At 39.5% G+C, this 26433-nt stretch overlaps 1 protein-coding gene across 1 annotated transcript; it reads right to left on the bottom strand.

Moving 5' to 3' along the window:
* Nucleotides 1-364: 364 nt before the first annotated feature.
* Nucleotides 365-25118, bottom strand: LOC117424031 (bMERB domain-containing protein 1-like). The gene is made up of 6 exons (XM_058992327.1): nt 24807-25118; nt 13142-13262; nt 7545-7622; nt 5156-5266; nt 4528-4601; nt 365-4414 (listed from the first exon to the last, which is right to left on the bottom strand). Exons 1-6 carry the CDS (start codon nt 24880-24882, stop codon nt 4296-4298), a joined length of 579 nt encoding a protein of 192 aa, XP_058848310.1. The 5' UTR covers nt 24883-25118; the 3' UTR covers nt 365-4295.
* Nucleotides 25119-26433: the final 1315 nt, after the last annotated feature.

Raw genomic sequence — 26433 nt, 5'->3', positions numbered from 1 at the left:
TCCACTGCATTCCTCAAAAGCAGCACAAAGTAATCACAGTCAAGTCTTCATAAAGTACAATCTGTGTTGCCATATCGTCAGCCTCAGTGATGAATTTAAATCAAGTTGAAAATCCATGCACTGAACCCAGCACTACACACTCGCTGCCTTCAGCAACCTTCTTAGGTAATGTGAGTTAACTGTGGATAAATACTGCATTAGCCCTTTATTGGAGTTTACTGGAAGTAGGACGGTTTTCGCCGGCGGTGACCTTGATAAATCCGTTTCTTGGTTATTTGTTTCTTGTTTGTTGTGGTGTGTTTCTTCAACGTCGGTGTTAATTTGAGGATATGTACGGCAGGCATAACATAACTCAAAACAACAGTTTTTTTTCTCCAATACTTTTATTTGATTACAAAACAGACAGTAAAATTGTACAGTTGTACATACAAGCATACAATTGTACATACAAGCATAGTTATACAGTACCCGAGCCAAAGGACCACCACACAGGCTAAGGCATTCTTTCTCAGTCACAAAACCACACCCTGGAATGTTTATGAAAACGACACAAAAGAATATTACTATCATTAAACACGGTACAATGCAGTGCTGTTCGTTCAAGCACAGAGTTTTATTGAAACCACACATTATTTACACATGGTGTTAACATTGATTTTCAATATCTAAACAGTGGAAGATTTGAATACTGACACCTGTTGAGTTTATATTATTCCTGCTTTTCCCGTTTGGTCTGCCATTCTGAGAAAGAAACTCAAATGTGTTCTACTATCCTTTGAGAAATACTAAGAAGAAATGAGTACAATTCTTTGACAAGTGTTCCAATGAGAACTAGTCAAATCCATAAGCATGCCAGTAAAATTTTACTGGCATGCTTATGGTTACATAACTTCATTCTCAAAAAGCTTCGACGATAGTATTAATTTATTGGTGGATTAATTTATTAATTTAAAATAATTTAAAAGAATCAACAAATAAATAAACACTCACACACACACACAAACATACACTGACCCATACAGTTAAACTACCATTATCTATTGTTCAGAAAATATTTTTGTCCTCCACACATAATAAAAATACAGCCTTTTTTAAGTACTGTAAGAGAGAGAGAGACAGAAGGAGAATGAGGAGTGGTTAACATGTTTTCTATAAGCTTTTTACACAACATGACATGATACACAGGAGCAGCTGGTCAGGCTTGGATCAAGTTTTTTATTGTACATACATACATACATACATACATACATACATACATACATACATACATACATACATACATACATACATTCATACATGTATGCATGTACACATGCATGCATACATACATACATACATACATACATACATACATACATACACACACACATACATTCATACATGCATGCATGTACACATACATGCATACATACATACATACATACACACACACATACAGTATTATGTGCATACATACATACTTACATACATGCCTAAGATGTGCTGTTTATTCCTACTATAATAAAACATTATGGACCACTGTGGCAATGTGCCCTGCCCTTGTGTGCATTTCTGTGTTGAATGTTGCGTGTTGTGTGTAAATGTTTGTGTATTGTAGTTGTTACACGGGATATAAAAGGGTGTGTGCAGCACGAGGATTTAAATTGTATAATTATATTTAGGCATGGGATCACTTCACGTGCATTTAAAGTATGTAATAATATGTGAGCACGGGGTTTCAAGTGAATAATTAATTAGTAATTGAATCCCAGCACAACAGTATATATAGAGACACGTAGCATTCACTCGGGGTTGGGTGTTCGGTGAGTAGTGAACGGGAGAGAGAGAGGAGGAGAAATAAAGTTAAAGATAAATATTTATAACAATTGCTATCGCGTGCTGGTAGGACCAGCACGATACTTGTTTGTTTATTTACTCACCGTGTTTGTTTGTCTGTTCAGCCACCGTTTGTTTAAGTGTTAGTCCGTTTTGTTTGTCTATTTATTTTGGCCTCAAGTGCCGTGTCCTGTTTTCTGTTTAAACCTTTTATTTTATAATAAACCGCGCAACAGCGTTTTCATCATTTCACCTCATCTGTCCTGTGTCTGTGTATTAATTTCCTGGTTCTGACGTCACCACTCAGCCAGCCGTGTGACAACCACCTATATTTAAAAGGGTGTTTATTAGTTGTAAACAGAAGCACACTACACTAGCTCCAGTAAGAAATACTCTGACCTCCCAAATTGGCAAGTTACAAGCTTGGACTTGGGTGCCGAGAAGGCAAACTTAAGCTCCTTACAATCCTCAGATGTGCACTGCTGGCTTCTTGTTGTTATGGAAACCAAACTGTTCACTGAAGAGCCTCTAGCAACCATCAGAGTTCTGAGCTGTTTAGAGAGACAGCGTTCCTTGGTTAGCTGCAATATGGCATTGGTGCTTTTCAGGTTCAAATGTGTTTGTTTACCAGGTTAGCACCGACGCTTCTCATCTCAACTACAAGACGTAGCGGGCAAGAGGAGGAAAGCTAACAGAAACCAACAGCATAAGGTGTTCACAAGCGACAGATTTTGCATTTCAGGTAAATAACACTGCTGATGACAGTGTTTAGTGTAATTCGTGCCTCCCTTGCTCACCACCTCGGCAGAACTCAAGGACATGCTCTTACAATTCTTTAAAGCATTTCAAAAGGATGAGTGTGCGGGCTGCGTTCTGATATTGTGTGTCAGGGACTTCACATGTTTTTACATGTCTTCAATCTGGACATTTCAACAGCAGGGGGGACCGTGGGACATAAGCACACAGTTAAAGTGGTTCTAGCTTAAAAAGAAAATCCATAAATAAGTCAATTGAAAAGGAAAACTGACAAATGAACCCCTTTCAATGTTAGCACAGTGAATTTGCACTGTCATTTTGTTGTGCTTTTCCTATGGTTATACTATGCATTTATCATCAGTATCCCCTGGTTTTGCATCATTTTTGAATATGCTTTACTATACCTCTCTGTGCTTTACACTGCTTGCATATACTCCACCATGCTTTCACTGTGCTTAATTACACTTTGTTAAGTCTGGAAAATCCACTGAGACGTATTACTAAAATTCTAACACTAGCCTTGGGCCCCTTACTCATCAACACATCAAGAAAAGTTCAATTCTTAATATATTTTCATCTTCAGTAAATAATTCACTGATAATTTAATTCCAATACACTTAGACAGACTAATAATGAACTGCTAAGTGGCGTTTAATTAACACCAGTAAAATAATAATTTACTTAATCAAAGATTAGCCTTATTGAACAGTGAGATATTACTTGAAAACACACATTATCATGGAATAACTCTGCAACATGCACTACATATTTAAAAAGACACAGTTAACAGCTTATTCATGGATCTACCCTTAGGCTCTGGAGGCATACACTAGATTATTTCCATCAGCTGGAGCGACTATATCTACCTGGTTAAGAACGTCAAACCTTATAAAAGTTCACCATAGTAAAGGTATAGCATAGCATAATGCAAGCATGGTAAAGCATAGATTAGCACTGTAAAGCAGAGGTATGGTAAAGCATAGATATGCATTGTAAAGCACTACAAGGTATGGTAAAGCATAGATGAGCATTGTAAAGCACAGAGAGGTATGGTAAAGCATAGATAAGCATTGTAAAGCATTAAGAGGTATGGTAAAGCATAGGGAAGCATTGTAAAGCACTGAGAGGTGTGGTAAAGCATAGATAAGCATTGTAAAGCACAGAGAGGTATGGTAAAGCATAGCTAAGCATTGTAAAGCATTAAGAGGTACGGTAAAGCATAGGGAAGCATTGTAAAGCACTGAGAGGTATGGTAAAGCATAGATAAGCATTGTAAAGCAGGTAAGGTAAAGCATATACAAAAAAAAGGTAAATTATGTTAAATGCAAATTTAAAACACCGTGACAAACCGTGGTAGACTATGGTAGATGTACTGTATAGCATAACCATGTAAAAAGCACTGGAAAACTGCAAAGTTACTGTGCAGATTTACTGTGGTAAACTTTTATAAGGGTAGTACAGAGACTGGACGGCCCACCCTGCTCTATCGAAGATGAAGCATCAATACTGGACAACTGGGGACCAAGCAACTCTTTAAGAATAAAAACAGACAGTGCACACACACAGAGCTGGACAGCACATACACTCTCTAACCCTTGTGCATCGTTAGTCCCCTCAGCTGGTGCAGTGCCCCCTGAAATGACTCTTCACTTCCACACGCTAAGTCTCTGTGCTGGTCCGTCCGTCGAAAGAATCCTTTCCACTGGCCCCTGGGAGGAAGCCTTCTACATGATGGAGCAGGTGAAGCCACAGCATTCCTTCAGCAGGGTCAGCCCAGTCTTGGTGGTGAAAGGTGTTGAGGTTTGCTGCGCTCTAGAAGTCAACTTCTTATCTTTTATTGGATCTGTAAAGAGAACGCATACTCCTGGACTCAGAGAAAATATACTGTTGCTGTCAAATGTCACGCACAGTAAAAGGGGAATAGATAGCACCCCATTAAGGACGTTAAATACCTACTTGTTTTCTTTATACAACTTGTAGGCAGTTTAGACTGCAAGAAGTCAGCCATTTCTTTGTCTTCTTCTCTTTCCCTGTGTTACAGAAACAGAACGGCACTGTCAGCACAGATAACACTAATGAAGTTCACAGCAATGCAAACTATTTATTGCAGTCGCACACAAACAAACACGCAGATCCCACTTTACTAACATCAGTGATAACTGTACATATACAGCAAAGGAGATTCGTAGTGTGTCATAAAACGATTCTAACATAAACACATGACATGACCAAAGCAGGTGATTACCATCACTGAAATGTTCTAAGAGTGTACCCTAAAGCAAGGTCTAGTTAAGCATGCATGATAAAGCATGCTAAAAACAAAAAAGAAACAGATGCACATGTTAAATATTTAGTATACAAAATAGAAAAGTGTAGTAAAAGGACAATTTACCACGGTGAACCTTTTTCAAAAGCTTGTCGGAATAAATCAGTTGAGGTTTGGTTCTACTTAATGATAGAAACAGCTACAGATCTTAATGCTGCCGCTGTGAAACACCTGACTGCACTCTGCCTCGTAGCTGGTAACAGCATGCTGGTATTTACTGATGTTGAGATGATGGAAACAGACGTGCCGTCATCTCACCTCAGCCTTTCAAACTCCACATCGTCCACCAGGAAGTCTCGGGTCTCCACCAGCTTGTGGATCTGCTGCAGAAGCTCCTCTTCCTTCAACTTGTCCTCTTTGGATTTGTCTCTATCTGAAAGCAGAGTGGGGCCAGGCACACACTGTGTTATGGAAGAGCAACACACATTGCATAGTCATTATACACAGGAACTATGCATTTCCTCAGTGATTACTACTGCAAACGCTTAAGTTACTGCTTGCAAGACCAAATCCTACCCCTAAGCCTAAACTTCACCATCACCTGTGCATTGATTACTTAAAGGGTATATAAAGACCTTTTTTATGTTATTGTTTCATGTTCTCGTGTTGCTACAACTGTTTAAGTAAGGTGTATGTATTGTTTAATTATTTATTTTTAAATTTTTAAATTGTTCCCTACCTCAAGATGGCTTCACATGTAGCTGCATGGACCTCTCAGAACTACATTTCCTATCATCCTCCTGCTCACTGGTAAATCCATCTCAGTTACATATGTGAGCAGGAGGATGATGGTAAATGTAGTTCTGAGCAGTCCATGGGGGTACATGTGAAGCCATCTTGAGGCAGGGAATGCAATTTAAAAGTTTAAAAAAAGTGGTCAGCAGTTGTAGCAACACATGGGAACATGTAAAACAATAAAATAAAAAGGTCCTTATAGACCCTTTAACTTTGCATTGTTATTATTGCAGCAATACACTGCTATGCAAAAGTCTTAGAAATGTTGCATTTTTCTACTCTGATGCATTATGAGCATCAACAATTTACTCAAAGCCTCCCCTAGTGTTTTCTACTATTATAACAACCTTGACTTGCATAAAGAAGGAAAAGCATTGAGTGAAATAGCTCACATCACTTGATTTTCAAGGTGGGTATCTGAAGCATAAGGAATAGAAAGAAGACAAGCGTTGAATTGACAACAGAACTGGCAGAAGGCACAGGTGTCGCTGTCCACCCATCAACAGTCCAAAGCACATTTGACCATTGTTCCATAGTCCAATTTCTGTGTTCTTGTGCATATTTTAGCCTTTTAGTCTTGTTCCCCTTTCTAAACAGAGGTATTCTTACTGCAACACATCCTTTAAGTCCTGATTTCAAGAGTTGATTTGTTGATTTGATGGACAACCTGTGCCTTCTGCCAGTTCTGTTGTCAATTCAATGCTAGTCTTCTTTCTATTCCTTAAGGATATTATCTTCAAGTATTGTTCATCCTTGTTAGACAGCTTTTTGGGTCTTCCAGTCCTGGGTTTGTCAATTACAGATGATGTTTCTCTGTACTTGTTTTTTATGCTTTGGATACCACACCTTGAAAATTGAGTGATGCGAGCTAATTCAATGTTTTTCCTTCTTTATGCAAGTCAAGGTTGTTATAATAGTTGAAAACACTAGTGGAGGCTTTGAGTAATTTGTTGATGCTCATAATGTATCAGAGTAGAAAAATGCAACACGTCTAAGACTTTTGCACAGCAGTGTATATAAATGCTAACATTGTTTAAACACATTTATTGTATGGAGTTACTTCCCCCTTGTCCCATCCCGTCTGCCCGTCAATATATTCAGCATAGATTAAATTTCCCAATTGCAAAGTCATTCTAACTTAATATAAAATCATAGACCTAGCATTAGATGTTGGCGTAGATTCTTATTTGCAAACCCCTTCAGTCACGTTCTTTAATGCCATGCTGGCATGCACATAGTTTAATAATAAAGAGCCATTGTTTGTGCCAGGAACACAAGCCTTTTGACAAGGGGCATATTCATTTGAAGGGGTTCAGAGTGTACTTTCTCCCCAAGGTCCCTGCAGTTTTGTGTTTGTGCAGAACGATTTTGCAAAGGGCGCTCGCTTACATTTAATTAAACTGCTCTTGAGTGCAGGCAAAGCAAGCAGCATTTCATAAAGGAAACACCGATATTAATCTTTCGCTTCGCTCCCGGGCAAAATACTCCAAATCCGGAATTGCTGTCCTTCATACTCTCTAAGTGTTTGCAGAGTTTTTTGACCTTGATAAATGTATATCTGACTGCTGTTGCTGGCAGTGTCGCAGCCTGTGCATCGTGAGTGAAGTGCATCTGTGTTGCAAGACAAGGTGTTTTTTTGTAATTTTTTTTTTTTCTATTTTATATGTTGCTATGCTCTGTCTGTGTAGTTTCATTAATTCAATGTAAAGGCAAGCTTACATTCTTTATTTGGGTATGGTATATAGAGGCTGTCGGTGTATTGTACTCTTCTTGTAATCTCTGGTAGTAATATATCGTACTAGCAGGATGCGTGTGTCAAATACATAAACTGTGAGTATGCTTATTAGTAAGACCATACGTTTCTGAAAAGTCCCATGTTCTTGTGTTAAGATCTTAAAGCATGCATTCCCACTTGCCTGGTATTGAAACTAGCTTCTGCAGTTCCTTCTTGAGCCGTGTTATTTCTTTGCAAAGCTGAATATCGTCCATCCTGCAAAAAGGAAATATGTGAGTGAACAGCTAAAAGCCGAACTACAATAGCCACCCATCTGCAGCCCTTAATCTGATCTTCAACTCGACAAAATAAATGTCAAACATCGCCTGCACTCTTGTAAAGAAGGACAACAGCACAGAAGTTACTGGTTGTTTTCTGTGCATCATTTACAAATGGGCATGCACTGGGCCACTCCTTCCATCAAAGAGATTTGGAAGGACCAGTTAGTGCCATTCAAAAATACTTACTCAAGCAGATGGGAGTTCCAACTCAAATGGCTTTGTTAATGACGGAAACAAACGCATGGGATTTGAAATCACTTTCAAATTAGTCCTGATAGCATATTGCAAAGAGTTTCTACAAGTAGAACTCATCATTACTGAACATTAACATCCGCTCAGCACGTCCATGAATGTATTGAGGTAGCCTGTCACTGATTCTTTTAAAAAAACACATCAACGCCAGAATTAGTCGGGACTTTGAAGTCTTGATTAATGCAGGTGCAATTTCCGAAAATTAACAAATCTCAAAAAACATTGTTCTTTAATCTTGGAATAGCATTGAACTACTTTGAAAGGATCTAATTTAAAAAGGTCAGATAGTGCCATGTGCAATTAATTTACCGTTCATTTTATTTGAAACCAGCTTTGTATGGTTTTGAATAGTAAATAACTGTAATTTGGGATAGCATTAAGATTACTCCCTAATTATTTCGAGAGTTCTGCTGACTCATAAGAAAGAGGTGAACACAGCCAATGTGCAGGCGTTATCAAACCAATTTATCAAACTCTCCTGGTTAAATTTGTTCTGCAGCATAAGCAGTACCTATAGTTACTGCATGCAAAAGTCACTATATTTATCCAGCTTTTTAATAACCTTTTCTAAACGGCTGATGTACTTGATGTCCACTTGAACCCCTTACAAAAGTTCTTAAACTACAGTAAATTCGCATGTTCATTTAAAAAGTTTACCTTGCTTTTACCATTGTTGTTTCAGATAATTAAATACAGTATATAAATAGAAACTGATGAAGATCTGTGATAAATTAGGGCTATCTATTATATCTCTTTCCTTCTATTTAAAGTATCGAAATGACAAAAAAAAAAAAAACAGAGATACAGATCTTGAAATTATCTAAATCTGCTAAAACCTCCCCCAAAACTTTAGTTATCTTACTGTCCAATTTTTGACTATCTTTATTATTTGGGACGTCTTTGAACATGCTGCATAATGATAGTGGCGCCACAAATAAAATTCAACCCCAGCCACAGACACTCTGATGACCCCACAACTAATGATAAAGCACATTGCTTGTAACCCATCCTCGAACCCTCACCACTCTATGTAACAAGGTGTCTCCTGTCCTCTGTCCTAAATCCTAAGTGTCTCCACTCCAGCTGTATCCTTTTAATGAGCAAACGTTACAAAACACGCAGTATGAAGGAAACAAAGCTGTTTAATATCTCGCAAGGGCAGAACAAGGCAGGTCACATGGTTGAGTTAGGGTTTTTATACAGCAGAAGGACATTTATTTCAAGATTTAAAGAGAAGTCAGATCATTAGCAAACCAGTTTCAGGCACCGAGAATCTAGTCCCTTCACTGATTCTGCATTTTACAGTACCTGCATTCCATGAGCTCAATCAGCCATCTTGGAGTGCTAAACAGGGAGGGATGGAGCGCATCTCCCTGCCTTCCCATAATGAACTCCTGACAGCCAGCTGCCAGTCAAACCTGCGTTGCAGGTGCTCGAAGTGAGAGACTCAATTAAACCACAGACCCCCCCCCCTACGACATACAGTGAGGGCTGTCATTTAAAGCAAGCAGGAGAAGAGCAATAGAGGCCTGATTTTAAACTCAAAATAGATGCACTTGTGATTGACACAAAATAACTTTTACTTATCACTGAACCTTTTATTTTTTTTAATAATTTCTGTCGAATGTTTTTAGCCATCCTCTTGAATTCACTCACGCAACAGTGAGTTGAGTTGTTAATTAGAAATGAGGCCAATATTTAATCAAATAGTGTCCCGGGAGGGCATATTGAATTCCCGGGACACCTTCCTCTAACCGGAATGATCCTGGGAAAACAGGGACAGACGGCAACCCTAATCTCTTCACACACCAACACACACATACACAAACTGTGCAAAATAATATGTTTTATGCAAAAAAAAAAAAAAAAAAAAAAAAAAAAAAAAGGGCAAGGCAAATTTGGTACAAAACAGTATGTACAGCTTGATTGTGAAAGGACTGTAATTTAGTATGGGAAGCTTGGAAGCAGAACACCTGTCATTATCACAGCGATTCCCACATGTTAATGAAGTAAACAGGAAAGCAGAAGGCTTCTCAAAGCGAGGCTCCCCCTAATCTCTCCTAAATACAATTCATTTTCTTATGAAACAAATTAACTTGTTTTGTGAGCTGCCAGCTATTTGTGGTGCAGCAGGGCTGAGGTTGCAGCTGCACTGGGGTTTGGGGAATTGAAACTGAAATCGAAAGCCCACAACAGGTAATTCATGTAGAGTGTGGTAAAGTAAAGTGTGAGCATGCTAAAGCATGGTAAACTACTGTAGTATGGTTTAGGAAATGTTAATTATCATGAAAATGTACCCTGCCAAGCATTTATATGGGCTGTCTGGCAGGGTGGTTGAGGTGTAGTTCTGTACACAGTCATTTTTCTTCAGACAATATGTTAATAATGTAATTAAATACATAGTACAATGTAGGAGACAGACAACATATATTGTACTGTTTATGCAGCTTTTCCTATATGGGACACCATCAATATTTTGAATACTGTTTGTAATATAATATATATTTTTGAATATAGTGACATACTATATACTGGTTCATACATACAGTATAATATGCAGTAATTTTGGTAATTCACAATATAGTGTAATATATGGATCAATATATTCCAATATATATTACAATATTATGCAATTTATTTTATTTCATTGATCTAAAAACACAATCAAGAGTAGTCAGGGCTAGTCATCTCTGCAACATTCTTATAAAATCTCATGTCAGTGGCACACCCTCTTGTATTGCAAATATATATTTTTAATAAATGCATAAACCCTGATGATAGCAGCTTTTACTGAAGGTATAAGCTGGGTTCACATCTACACACGAAGCACTTTGATCCGAAAGCACAGCTCTTAATCCTTTCCCACCTAGTCAAGTATTTCACTATCTGATCTCACAGCTCCCGCTCCCTAGCAGAAAAGTGAAATTGGGAACTGTAGACAGAAGAGTCGCCCTGACACTGTAAATAATATGACTTATCCAGGAATTACCAGACACAGTCACTTAACGAAAACACTGAGCTGTCACCCTGTGAGCGCTGTGTCAGCCCACGGTTTCCGCCCTCCAGATATAAACTGACAAGGGAGCCGCTGTGTAAACTCCAGCAACCTTGCACTGCAGACTCGACTCAAAGTTTTGTCTAATAATGTTAGTGTTTTGAAGTTAAAGGATGAATAATTCTGAAGCTGTAGCCTGTATTGCATGCTTGTTGCCACAGAAGTCTCATTGTCATATTTAGGGTGGTGAAAGGAAGATTAAGCACATTAGATTACAAGGGGTGTAAAAAAAAAAAAACCCTGTATTTACATGGTCATAACTTGGTCATATTAGTGGTTATTTGTCTTACACAGTAACAATTACATTACAATTACATAGAAAAGGCCTGGTGAAACACCATAGCACAGGCCAATCCCATCTAGAAGTCACACAGTTATTACCATGTTATTACATGTTTATGCACAACCATGAATCTACCATTTCTTACAGGATAGTGCTTATAATCAAAAGGGGGCAATTCTACTTTGATATTTGTACTGCTGTACAAATACCATGTCAGGTGGAACCTCTCCTCCAATCCAAATCTGCATTCCCACACACAATGTAAATTTGGTCATGCTACACTGGGTGCATCAGGGGTGTCCAATCACGGTCCTGGAGGGCCATTCAACTCCAGGTTTAACAGTTAGATCATGAACTACTCTGGATGGAGCTTTAATTGGTTCAATTAAACAATTTAGAACAGGTAAAGACCAGGACTGGAAGGGCCACATTTGGCTACCCCTGCAGTGGATGGACAGAATATGGATCATATATGTGTTCATTGTCCACAGAATCTATTCATTATATTCCATCTGTGGAATAATGTTTTACATAATATTAATTAATTAAACACTTATTAAAGCTAGTTGCATAATGGGTATCAACAGATTCCTTTTGGCGTCCATTTGGAATTCCAGATGCATGCTTAACATGAAAGTTATCTCCCAAACCCATACCGTAGGCAGTAAAAAACATGTTCTTTTAACAGCAGACATTCCACTGCGTGTACCGCCAGGGCGGTTTTGCTAATGGCCGCTGTGTCCTTGGAACTGAATGAGAAGAGCTCTTCTTTTTACATTGTTACATCCTGATCTACAAACCCCTTCTCTTTCTTTTCACATGAGCTACCAACCTTGATCGCAGTGAACAGACGGCTGTGTAATTAGTGTGCTAATAATGACACACCCACCACTGCTGAGATTCTGAAGGGATAAAAGCAGGGATCTGGGCCCAGGCGCGTCAAAGGGCTTCATGAATTCTTGAATACATAATCCCATTCAGTCGCGCGTCAGACCCCCTTTAACAAAGTGCATCACAAACACAGCTCGGAATACCAAATATTATGTACAACAGCATATACAACTCCATTCGCTTGCCAGCAATGCGTGACTGAAATGTAAGGTATGGTGATGGCCAAGGGAGTTTAGTGTGTAAATGATGGTGGTGTAGTGACACCTAGGGTTCTCCTGTTACGTATATAGAGTTCTTAATTTGGATGGTTTATAGCAGCGGCTTGTTACCGGTCCTAATGTGGTGTCCGATTGCCCCCGGGGTGCCTGCATATTGAACAGGATCTGTGCGTCTCCTTGCATTAGATTCCCCTGATAGTCTTTCTGTTATTCACCTGAGGGACAGGTACGGGTCTTAGACAGGTATTCTCAGGTATTGTCTGTCCAGCAAAGCAAAACACGTATTAATATTTTAAAAAAAGGTGTAAAATGCCTATTTCAAATGGTTTATCTTCCCAAAGTTTTTCCTCCCACTCATGCCTGCAGATTCTTTTTCTCATTTTCTCTCTCTCTCTCGCTCTCTCTCTCTCTCACTCACTCACTCACTCACTCATTCTTTTGTCTCTATGGATACAGCTTCTCTCTGCTCCCACACACAAATGGACAGAACTGCAGCACAACTAAGGTAAGTTTGACAAGTCTGAAAGTGCACCAGTGCCTGTTCCTTATAAAGGCTGGCTTGGGAATAGTAAAAGCACAGGCAGCTGTTGTAAAGCAAAGGGGAATTGTGGTAAACATGGGCGCATGATTAAGGATGGATCTGGAACTGCATTGTGGATTTGGAACTTCATTGTGGATAACTGGTGCAAATCTACCATGATTTATTTTGCAGTCAGCAAGCAAGAACAAACTGTATAAAGAGACTCTGTACTTACATGTATCGGAGCTCAGACTCTCTCCTGACCAGGACATCTCGTATTCTCTCAATTTTGAAAAGTTCCCCTTCTATGTCATCGATTGTTATTGTGGAATCTGCCATTGAAACAATGTCTTCGTCTGCAAAAGAGGGTTTATTATTTTATTTTCATTTTCAAAGCAATGACAATCCGGCTGTTGGACACACTGGATAGGTTTTCATGCGGGTGTGCGCATGCTATTGGGTGGTTTATTCTGCATTTATTTCTGCTGAGCTGCTAACTTTGCTGGATACACCTTTGGAAGGGATCCCACCGGACATTCACGCCAACGCTTAGGCCTGGAAAATAAATGACCCAACAACCAACGACAGGATGAACTGCAGGTGCTATAAATCATTCCCTCCCGAATCGCTGAAGTGTTTCAACTATGACATTTAATTCGGAAGAATAAATTCTCTTGAATTCTGGATTGCAAAAAGAGGGAAAAAAAAAAACTTTGTGCAATCAATTTAGCACAACCTTTCCAGTAAATTCCTGGCACAGCACCATTATTTCATTATATCTGCATATCCTTCCGGTAACACAGCAATGCTCTCTAGCCTTTTCACACACTCAGTCTTCCCTCAACAATATCATTGTACCTCACCTACCCTCTATGTGCAACATTGTCCCAGGGACGGGGTATGCTTTAAAAACAGAAGAAAATAATTAGACACAGTATGAGCTGGTCTGTCAACATACGCAGTGTAATTGAATTCACTGCAAGGAATAGGGACTGTTAGCAGCAAAGCCACTACCGGAGGATAAGCTGATAGACAGAGCAGGGTACACTTTGATCAGGGCTGGCACAATGGCTCCAGGCACTTAGGACTGAGATTTTGTGCTTTGACTCACTCTACAGTACTTCAGTGCTCAGGGTATGTTTCTCTGCCTCAGGATCTTGAGGTCCTGGTTCACTGTAAGTTGAAATAAATGCAAGCAGCGACTGAATCTCTGAGCTCAAAACTCTGTCCCTCGGTGTCAATGTGATGATTGCACAGACTCATTATATCTGAGGAGGCTACAGTGCACAGATCAGTTTCTGTTCAGAATCGGATTTTCAAAACCTCTCTCTCTCTCTCTCTCTCTCTCTCTCTCTCTCTCTCTCTCTCTCTCTCTCTCTCTCTCTCTCTCTCTCTCTCTCCGTATGAATCTATATTGAAATGTAGATTTAAATTTATAACATACTATGTTAAAGTATATGTATTGCAAAATATGTTAAAGAATCAAAATTATCTTGATCGCATGTTTACGGTTGAATGCATGCTTTATATGTGTGATCAACATAATTTGTTGCAAAGGAACGTGGAATGAATACAGGCAGTTAAATCCACATGAATTAGCAGGGCTGAATTCATAATTAATTGCTTCAGAACTCAGAGGAATTTGCGGCCATTATTTTAAAGTGTTATCGCTTTATCATATATTCAAAGTAAGTAGTTGGGAGTGGGCAGACTAATTTAGCCCAATTAGGAAATTATACTAGCAGTGCACCCAGTCTGGACAACAAGCAAGCTTCACACTTTCAGCTTGTCTTTTCTGCAGCCAGCACTCCCATTGCTGTAGACTGACAGATGGGTTTGTCTCCAGTAAGGAACTGACAGCTATAAGTACAGAGGCCATCCATCTACAGTATTTAAAGGGTACATAAAGCACTGGGAGTCACAGTGAAGAATGCAGTACATTAAGAGCTGACAGCTCTATAGATTAGCACCTGAAATTCATCCATGGTGACACATGGGCCTGTGTTGGGTCCAGTTTATTTCAGAAACAATGAGTTCACGGAAGAAAGTGATCTGGCCCTGAACTTGAGCTTGCATTAGTTGCATTGGTTCCCTCTTATCACTATGCTCAGTGACAATTTAACAATGTAAACCCAGAGATAGGCTTCTTATTTCCAACTCTTACAGGTTCATTTTCACTCTCATTCCACTTTCCACTCTCAGCCCATCTACATGATGTTATTGTGTATAATAACACACCCATGCCTGTTTACAGTTCTATTTCAAGGCTTTCGGTTCTTGCTTTAGAATAATAAAGTGTTCTCAGGGCAGCGATTGTTGTTGATTATTACCTCCCCATATTCGAGTTTGGTTGCTGATTGCACCATTACAAAGTGTGCAGGATAAACAGTGGTACACCATAGGGTCAACACTACATGTCACCTTTCAAAAGTAGATTAACTCAGCTACTTACACACTGTTAGTGTTGCCAGTCCTTTTAGTGGTACACTGTAGATATCCAGGCTTATCCTAACAAAAAGAGAGAGCTGCCTCCTGAATGAATCCCTCCACGCCTGGGGATAGCTCTGCTTCTGCAAGCCTCTGATGAAGGAGTGGTGACTCACCCACTGTGATAAAGGCCCCCAGAAGCTTAAGTGTATGAGCCCCAGGCCTCTGCTTCGATCAGTTCCTGGTTACTGATCCTCAGAATCAAAGGGTGACGATATACAGCAGCTGCCAGACACTTCTTTCAGAAGTGACCTTTCTTATATCATAATTGGAGCTGCATTGCCCCATGCAATTTTTAAAAGTATTATTTTTGTCATATTTATTCACGTAAGTGTGTTGTCTCTTGTAGAATAAGGCAATCTCTTTCAGTCACTGACACAGTTAGATTTCTTCACCTTCCTTGCTCTACGGTAGAAGACAGAAGACGAAACGTCATAGTCTTCATAGTGAATTTATCGGTAAAATTTTAATTGGTAACACTTTAAAATAACATGGAATGAATACGGGAAATTAAATCCACACGAATTAACAGGGCTGAATTTAAAATCCAGTTCAACTATAGTCAGATTTCCTACACCAAAAGTGCAGAATACATCCGGTAATTACGCAGATATTACGCCAGGAATGTCTACAGTATTTTAAGCCATGCACAAGCCATTGTGCAACACACAGCTAATAAGATCTGGTTACAAACTACAAACTGGGACTAACACTATGATTTAGCCAGCACTTATGTATGGTGATACCAAGTATAGGCAGTACCCACAATATTAACCATAAAGGAATTATGGTTTAAGCACCAAGCATGAAGAAGCCTTGCAGCGTGTGCTGTAAAGTCTGTATGAACCACTCGCTATTCAAGTCAGGTTGCTTTGTTGTTAACATGTTTTGCAGGGCACTGAATAAACAGGAGAAAAAACACACACGCACAATAGAGACCAGCAGGTGCTTTGAGGCTAATAGAGCTCCTTTATCACCATTACAAAAATGGAGGAAATAGACAATGGCAGTATTCACTGAGCTTCATCGCCAGTGGTGAGAATACTTTTCTACACTGTGCTGACGGAGACACGGGGGGGGGGTGGGGCGGGGGCTGGGGTCGATGTGGGGCTGACAAAATAAAATCAATCATTTTCAAGACACTCACTACAGGCAAGCCAGTATGCCTTCTTTTACAGGAACAAAGCGCAGGAGACCAGTCCACCGTAATTGGATCTAACTTTGTGTGTGCGTCAGAATTTTAAATGCAAGCTCTGTAGGGTATTACAGGACTGCAGACCAGTAAGGCTTGCAACATCTTTATCTGATTCAGCTGGACAATATTTAGCAATTTAAAAAAACGTATCACTTTGCTGCATTGTAACTACACAACCATGCAACTAATTACTGAGCTATTACTGTATAACTACTGTGCTGTTACAGACACATATTGCAAAGTGTTACCAAGCCTACCTGCAATGCATTTAAATAAAGCATTGAAAACCAAGCCATGTTTTAACAGGAATACAATTCATAAGCCAGCCTTTACTTCTGAGAAGGAATCAGGCTACTGCGCCTGAGAACAGTTCATATTTGTTGCAGGGAAAACATAAAGGACTGCTTCTCATTTAGAAGTACCAATACTTTATATAGGATTGTGTATCCTACAGTGGACCACATTCTTAGAACAACTTAATATTGGGAATTTGCCAAGTAGAGACTACACCAGTCTTTAAAACAACAACAACAACAACAACAACAACAACAGCAATAATCTTGGACTCATACAGCGCCTTTCAGCAGAACCGCTTTGTTACGGGACCTCCTTAGGCTTCATAAGAGCTGTAATTGTTTAGTATGTGTTTCTGATCCAGTATTCCCGTATCAGCACATCACAGAACTGCTTTGGCTGGATTATACAGTGTTTGTTTTGACACAGACCCCGCAGTCAGTTATTTCTCTTTGAATTTCAAACCTCTGTTACCCATGGGAAGCTTTCCCTAAAGCAAAATGAAATACAAAGTGTGGTGTATAGATACATGAAAAAATAAATTATTAGCAGCTCAATGTTTCTTTTACTATTTATTCTTTTTTTTTTAAAAGGAAATATATCTAAAGATTTGCACTGTGTGTGGGACAAGGTGGGGTTCTACAACAGCAGCAAGCTGCAAAATAAGAGGGAATATATATATATATATATATATATATATATATATATATATATATATATATATATATATATATATATATATATATTGTAAGACAGCAGGGAGGGGGTTAAAACCTCCCTGCAGAAAAACATGTGCGTAAGGCACATTTTGGTTTGTTTTGTTAATTGTTTAATTGTTTTGTTAATTGTTTAATTGTTAATTATCACCTGCACCTGGCTATGATTGAAAATTAGAGCCAGGTGCAGGGTTTATAAGGGGAGCAGTTAGTCTGCTCAGGGTGGCTGCTGAAGAGGGTAGAAGCCCGACTGTGCTAGTGTGTGGGTACAGCCGTAATTTCAAAGGGGAAAGGTAGAGTGAATCCTTTTCTGTGTGTGCTGTTCTGTTTGTTTTGTTTTGTTACAGGTAAACAGCTTAGCTGTCCTGTTTTTAGTTTTAGGTTCCTGTTTTGTTTTAGTTATTGCTCAAAGAAGAGCTAGGTGTATGTTTTGTTTATTTTGTTTTTGTGTGTGTTTATTAAAAATTGCGCAACCGTGCTTCAAAAATCCATTTGTGTGTGTTGGGTCGGTGTTTTTAAAGGGGCAACGAATCGTGGTGAGGGCGATTCTTTCACAATATATACACAATACTTCTTTCCACAATATACCATCCGTATCCAGTGGTCTCCAATGGCAATGCAACTCTGCAATGGTTCTGTACCAAGGAGCAGTGGTACCAGAAACCCAGCTGCAGTCCTAGGAGCCATTAATTGAACAGCGAACATCTGTGTATAAGTGAAACCCAAGTTTAACTGTGCTAAATCTGGACATTAATTTTCCGGTTTACCATGATTTTCGTTGTGTACCATGCATTTACCATATTTTATCATGGTTTTTACCATACTTTAGTTTTTTTGCCTTGCTTTACTATACTGTTCTTTAAAACACTATGTGCTTTACTAGACATCTGTATGACTTTTACATTTTTTTTTTTAGCTACAAATACCGCAGTACGCTTTAATGTTATAGTCAGAAGACATCCTGCCGATGATCTGCCAGTGGAGAATATGTATAAACAGACGTGATTGATTGCATATGACATTTTTCTCATTGAATTTGTGAAGAGCGGATCATTCTGACGCAGGATGCACTTTGATTTCTGAAGTCCAGGCTGTGATGGCTATTCTGTTTAATGCCGGGTGCTGTCTGGCGTGACTGCAGCTGAGGAATATTCTGTACTTTAAACATGCCTTTTGTGAACAAGAACCACGTCCAGCCCTACAAAATGACTGCTGTTTTCTTGTGAAGCGTTCACACCAGCAATCCAATCAGACAACTTTTTCATATTTGCCGCAGAAAACTGAATGTATCCACTTGACAGTGGCCATAATAACAGCTAGAAGGAATTGCATTTGCATCAACTCTGTGCAACATGATTTCAATTTTTCTAAATTAATACCTTGTTATCGAGAAGGCTTACAACCAGCAGCTATTAACTTCTGAATCAATCTTCCTGACAGCAGGTTGCAGTGGGTGTTCAATTTAGACCCATCTATTGTATTGAGCGGCTTTCATCTAATTTTCCTTACTGAATCATTTTAAACAGGCAATATCTACCTCAGGGGAACTCTTTGGCTGAATGTGCTCACACATGACTGATTCCCATTCCATGTGGTCAACAAAGCAATAAAGCACCAGAGGGTATGGGTTGTGCTGGATATTGTCACTTCCTGGTGTGTTGTTGTGCACGAAGCACACAGGTTATCATCAGGTACTTTATAAAGTGGCTGATGCACAATTAAAAGAACTTTATTTTTATTGTGTAGCATCATACTTAATCTGGTATAAAGAAAAACACAGTAAAGACACAGCATTGCATGTTGAGCAGCTAGATTGGGATTCATTTGCTGAACAGAAGGTTTGATTACTAAGATGCCCAGTCATGACTAGCCTGAAAGCGTGGGACTCCAATCAGAAATGATTGTTTTACTGATTGGCTTATTTTTCCATTTTTAAAGCTGGAGTGGTGAAAATCCATACACTATACAGTAGACAAACTATAGTATTGTTTAGTAATATCCAAAACGTTATAGATTACTACAGCATACAGTGCAAAGTATAATATTGCAATAAGTATTTTGGCCACTACTATAGTATAGAATATTATAGTATTGTATGTGTGAACTACGGAACAGTTTAATATAAACCTTTCCTGCTTCTTCTACCTGCAGCAGCAGGAGGTTATGAATGTGAACTACAATTATAATCATTTAAGAATTGAACTGACAGGAAAAGCGCATGGGGTTTGTTATACTAATGAGGTTTTTATATGAAATATCACTGTGGATCCACAATGAAAGGATACAGACAACTGTATTTGGCACTGCACCACTAATGCCTGGTTTCACATACCTTGAATAACACTAATCTTGGGTTAGCTAATGTTGCCTTAGATTAGGCCTTCTGTTTTTCGGTTTGTATGAATCGTATTTTTCTGTGCTTATTTTGAGCTATTTTCGAGTTTTATGTAAATCGTTTTTTTTCGGGGCTTTCGTTTTTGATATACTGAATGAAATTAGTGTTTTTAGTTACTTTCCAACGCTTGAGTGGTTTTTTTCTGTCAAAATATGTATAGTAACTCGACAGTACTTGCACACTTAAGTTGTCCCTTCTTTCCTTTGCTGTCTTCCACAACGAAATCCCTATGGTCACGGGCACATTCTTCTGGGGTTTTTATGTGTACGCATTTTTGTACATTTCGCCACAATTCTGTTTTAAATCCTCTGTATTTTAACTGTAATACAGCTTTAAATCCCGCTAACAAGCCTTCATCCTGATTGAAATCTCGTTTTAAATCTTGCAAGCGGAGTCTCCAATTGAAATGTAGGAATGTGCTGTCACTGAGTAGTTGAGGCGGGTTTAAAGTATTCAGAACGAATCAATGATAGATACAAAGTCAGGAAGGCGGGGCATTGCCAAGCAGCACTGGGAACTGTATTTTTTTATGTAGTAGGTTTTATTTTTTAATAGGAAAAGGGTAAAGCCAACCTAAATTGATTAACCATTTCCACAGTTTTTCCGGTGTTCATTGGCTATCCACCGATTTCATTTTTTATGTATTGGGGGTGTTTTATTGGGTTTTATTGCTTAAAGCCGAAAATTAGAAGCCCTAATTATAATACAGATAATGCCAAAAAAAGCACTGTCTCGATTCATTGAGGACCAGGTGAAAGAGGCAATGAGTTGCAAAATGATTTGCGTCATGCCCTGCTACATCACAGATGTGGCAATTTGTTCTAGCACAATCGGATGATAACATTCCAATGGTTTTTACTAATTTCTGCGTTGCAAATTTAAATTCCATGTCAATAGCTGTGAAAGCACCAGGCATTAGTAGACTGCAGAATTGTCATGCTAATCAAAAGGTGTAAGGATGAAAGTTCTGGAATAAACCTTGACTGAAGTCAGTTCATGACACCTCCAGTTTTCTTGTCTTGTAAGTAAATGGATTGAATTGCCATTTGATGCTTGTCCACAGACCTTTGCTGTAGCTGTTTGAAACTTGACTAGACAGCTTGCAATACAACAGTATGGGCTTGTAGCAGGGCGAGAGCTGTGCTGGCTATCTGACGCATGCATGATCCTGCAGGTGTAGGATCCGCCTGTCAATCACGGCAGTGACATGGAGAGGTTGGGTGAGGGTGTGTGGTCTCTTCTTCTCTCTGAGTGGCCGGGAGGCAGGCCTGATTTCAGGAGGCGGTTCACCCTGCAGACGAATGCGTCAGAGACAGGTCTCGGGGGAGTGTTGTCTCAGGAGGTGCAGGGAAGCGAGCACCCGGTCCTGTATATCAGCAGGAAGCTCCTTCCCCGCGAGAAAAACTATAGTACCATCGAGAAGGAGTGTCTCGCAGTAAAATGGGCAGTCGAGTCACTCCGGTACTACCTCCTGTGCCGACACTTTACCCTGGTTACAGATCATGCCCCCTTAGCATGGCTTCACCGGATGAAGGACAACAACGCCAAGATCACACGGTGGTACTTGGCGCGACAGCCCTATGCCTTCAGGGTAGCCCACTGAGCAGGGAAACTGCATCAAAACGCAGATTTTTTTCTCTCGGGAAGACATGGTGGTGTAGGATTTTCGAATGGACCGGTGGTGCCATTCTGAGGGGGAGGATATGTAGCAGGGCGAGATCTGTGCTGGCTATTTGACGCTTGCACAATCCTGTGCACCTTTTGTTTGTAGGTTTACTATTGAGTTTTATTTTATTTCCTCTTTTGCGTTTGGAATATTATTTTCAGCACTTGCATGTGCACTTGAACTGTGATTGTTTCTACCTGTGATGGTAACCCTGTGGTCCTGATTGCCGTTGTCGGTATTCAGGCCACGGACAAGAGCGCCCTCTGCGGGTAAAAATAAATCAGTGCACCCCAGTGGTGTTTCAATAGAAACATCTCCTGTGTTAGTGAATTGCCCACAACCCTTTCACAGGGTTCTATTGAGAAACAGTTTTAGCTTTAAGGACACAATCCACCTCAAATCTCTCTTACAAATGTGCAGCCATGCTCTCGCTAATACTTGCAACAGTTAGAGGTTATATATGACTTCTAATTTACAAGCCCTGTTACAGTGCTGTGAGTGGAACAGATATTTAAAAGTGTAAAGTTTTTTTTTCTCCCAAAGGTCTACAAAGCTGATATAAACCTGGCATAAGATGGATGTAATAATTTTAGGAAGCCTTATGTAATTATATCTGGAAGATGTTACTGATGAAGAACGTGTGATAATCCTCATAATAAAGACTTATTAAAGCTGGAACGGGAGAATTGGCTTGTTAGCGGCTAAACGGAGAAGTCCATTAAAGGTGTGATTAAGACATGGGCTGGGGATCAGTTTAGTTCTTGTAAGTGCGTGCCAATGAAGACTGAAGTTGCGATCCTTTTTAAGGGGGTGGTGTATTGGCTCTGCATCGTACACTGAAGTCCATGGGATGAGCTAAATCACCCTTGGGGAGCCTTTTCAGAAGCAGCTTGTGCTGGTATAGCTGGTAAGCAAGGCAAACAACTGTCTGCTGAAAGTTGCTGCACCCCTTTTTTGGTTGATCTCAGTCATGAAGCAGAATCTATATTTATTGATAACTTCAGAAAGCACAAAAATGCACAAAAAAATATCAATACGAGGAGGAGAGATATGGCAGCATGAAACAGGCGTCAGTAATAAAAAAGTAATTGCGCATCTATTCACGACACATTCCACACTTAGTCTTGAATAAACCCTGAATCTACCTTTTATTTTAAAGACTGGATAACATTTTAATAGTACATTAACTCATTGCTCCTCTATGAGCTGCACACCCCTATATACAATAAATGGCTTGGGGTTTAAATAGCCACTGTGTTTCAAGTACAATTTAATGGTTCAGCAGCCAGGGGAAAAAAATAATACCACCATGCAGGGTCCTATTGCTCCAGTGTCAGGGGAAAAAATAAGATTGCTTGAAGTAATTACTGTGCTTCATCTGGTGTTATTGGATTGGCAACATGCATCTGGTTCAATGTGAACAGACCTGTAATTGAACTCGGAGGGCAGTTTATCCAGTGGATTCCAGTGAGAGGAAGCAGGGCTCCTGACACAAGGCTCCACATTTCTCTTAGTCCTGCGCAATCACGAGAAGCAGCAGATTCATTATGACAGGGAGGGTCTCCTGAGTCATTAGCAGCTTCTTTCAAACCCACACCAAAAGAAATGAAATCCCAGTACACACCAGCTCTACAGATCCTAGCTTCAATTCTAATAAACCTCTGCTGACTGATACTGAACCTAGTTTAACAATGCCATGCATAACCCCTAACAACACCACAAGCCACAGACTTCTGATATGCAAAGTGCCCCTGCGGAAAACATGTGTGCAGTGCAGTGCAGTGCAGGCACTGGGGTCTAGCTGAGCTAAACACCAACACCAACACTGTTTAGCAAGTTATGAAAATCTATTCCATACATATGTTTGTAAATCCCCAGGGAGGCTCATATTTGTATGATTAAAGCAGCACAGATGATATCAATTGAATAAACCGTACTCTGTTATAGTAGTGGGATGACTGGAGTGTGAAACTTGCAATCTGTGGATGCTAAACATGCATTAACACATTGGTAACATGCTCAGGTGTGTCTTATTAAACTCACAGTAAAACCTGGAATATATATATATATATATATATATATATATATATATATATATATATATATATATATATATTGTAGCGATTTCGGTTAACGCAGGCAGGCGCATCACACAGGGCGAGGCAATCCACACACAGGCGGAGGGCGGGCGCGAACCCGGGACCTCTCACACTAAAGCATAGCGCCAATAGCGCTCCTTTGCAAGGAGCGTTTATCGGGGTCATGTCTTCGTGTGTGATTACGTCACCTTCCCCGGTGCACGCTACAATATATTGATGCCATTGTGTACTGGTACAGTATGTACAGGTTTGGTGGTACTTTACAATGTATATAGAATGCTATATTGGGTTACTAAAGATATCTGCTTTCAGTTTCAAGACCCTATTTCATTACAGCAATGATGGGTTACGCACCACTTCTGTGGTTCTAAATTGTGAGGGTGAATCAAAGCCTGCTTATCAAAATAGCAACCTACAAAATCAGCAGCCTACCAGATAAGAGAAGAAGAAGGTTTAGATTTATATTCAGTTTATTATAGTATGGTACGCCAGTCCCCACGTAAAAATCCATCGTCCTAAATATGTTTACTATTATAATAAACATGATGCAACCCAGTACGTCTCTGTACATCAATTCTAGTTCTAGGTCCAGAACCTATAGATTCGGAGGCTCCAGATTTGCAGTACTGAATTCACTGTTTTCTCATTGATTCGTTGTTTCTGTCGCACCACAGTGTTCTGTCATTCTCACACACAGTGCGCTCATGGTAAGTTTTCACCGTTTTGACCGTAGCAGTAGTAACAGCAGAGGTAGCGGGTGTAAAAACTCTATAAGTTATAGACTACAGAAAAATAAGACTGCAGCTACATTTATAACACAAATAACCCCATTTATTATTGTTTATTATATACGATTACAAAAAAGTAATGTTTAAAATGTATAATTCATATAGTATATGATGCAATACTCTTTACCGCGTACTATCACTTTTGAATTATCTATATTGGAAAATGAGAGAGGCTGCTGTATAAATATTAAAAAAGATGCCTACACATACACACACACACATGCATTCCATACTTTCATCCTGCAACAAATGACACTTACCTTTTGCAGACTCTGCATTCCGTTTTGTGCTTTCCAAAGACCCATACTGTTTGGACGATCGTCTGTCCTTCTCCATTGCCTTTCTCCTTATCGCTACCTGGAAACAACCACCGGTCAATAATCTAGTAAACGGAACACAAGAGTTTTATATTCTTGCCCAGCGTGCGTTATTCGGTTTTCAAGGCAGGACGATCCGCATGCACCGTGCCACCCACCATAACTTAATAAAGGAACAGAAAGGCGAACAACGTGCTGAGCTGCTTTTTTTTCGTTGCACAGATGTGAAAACAACAGAAAGCAGCGCAGTCAAGATTCAGCAAGTAAGTGACACTGTCGCCACCTAGTGGAACTCATATAAATAACTTGGAATTACAATTTACCCGCACAAGAGTATTAGTGTTTGATAAATGCAATCAAATAAAATGCACAGGTTTTCAGGAATAAATAAAAATATAATTTTGAAAGTGCTTTTATTTCGAACAAAATGTGCATAAAGTTTTAAAAAAAGGTGTCTCTTAGTTAACATTCTTTTAAGAGTTCAATATAAAGCACACGATTTTACCCTGGGGCTCGTGTTACTACTGCTGCTGAGGTATGACGTAGGGTGCAAACCTGCTCATTAATGACGTATTCCTACGTGTGATACTGTATATACAGCTTTCACTAAACTGATGTATGTGAAACACGTATAAATCAACCGACTGGAATTAACTGCATAAAACAAACTGGCTTCTGTCATCTAATAGTGTTTATTTTAAAAAACATTGCAAACACAGAAAACGGGGGAATGTAGGAAAAGAGGGGGGTCACTCTCTACCATGTAAATGCAGTTGAAGATACTGTACAGTCACACCTCATGCGGTGCCTCCTCTCCGCACACAGTGCGCTTACCTCCGAGTCGCTGGCAGTGGGGAAAGGGGTTTTCAGATATGAGAAGCGTGCTGCTCTGATTGCATTGAACCAGCTCACGATTTCCTGCAAGAGAAAATAAAAAAAACAACAATTAGGACATAAATAAATCGGAAATCATATATCAATGAAAAAAGGTGTTCTGATTTAAATAAAGTTGCTCAAATTAGACACTTTAAAAAAAAAAAAAATCACCTAGTTGTATGCTGGGTTGTAGAAACGCTTTTCACAATGGTAATTTGTCATTCAAAAAGCGTTGCGTGTCTTTGTGCATTTTCTGTTTCTGACCTGTGTTCCTTCATGATACACGACGCTGCTTCTCGTGTGATCATCTTTAGTTGAGCTGCAGCCCTTATGAGTGCCTGCTTTTCCAAAGCCAGCTGTCCATGGAAGTGAGATGGCACAGTGGCGTAATTCACTAGTATGCTGTGTTGTTCTCCTTGGATGACTGAGTTATTTCCTTTATTTTCAAATACTTGGTTTATTTACCTTATAATCAATGAAAAAGCAAGCTGTTGCATTGAAGTGATGTGCACAGTGGGCTAATTCACTAGCATGTTGTACTGTTTGTCCTTGTGAGATTGGGTTCACATCCAGTTGGTTCCTTCAATTTAAAAAAAAAAAGAAGTAGATTTTCTATATAATCCATGAAAACGCAAGCTCTTTAATGGAAGTGAGTTGGCACAGTGGGTTATTTTACTAGTACACTATGCTGCTT

The sequence above is a fragment of the Acipenser ruthenus genome, chromosome 19 (assembly GCF_902713425.1).
Source record: "Acipenser ruthenus chromosome 19, fAciRut3.2 maternal haplotype, whole genome shotgun sequence".
Lineage (NCBI taxonomy): Eukaryota > Metazoa > Chordata > Actinopteri > Acipenseriformes > Acipenseridae > Acipenser > Acipenser ruthenus.
Note: the sequence above shows the minus strand (reverse complement) of the source record. Positions and strands in the feature narration are given on the sequence as shown.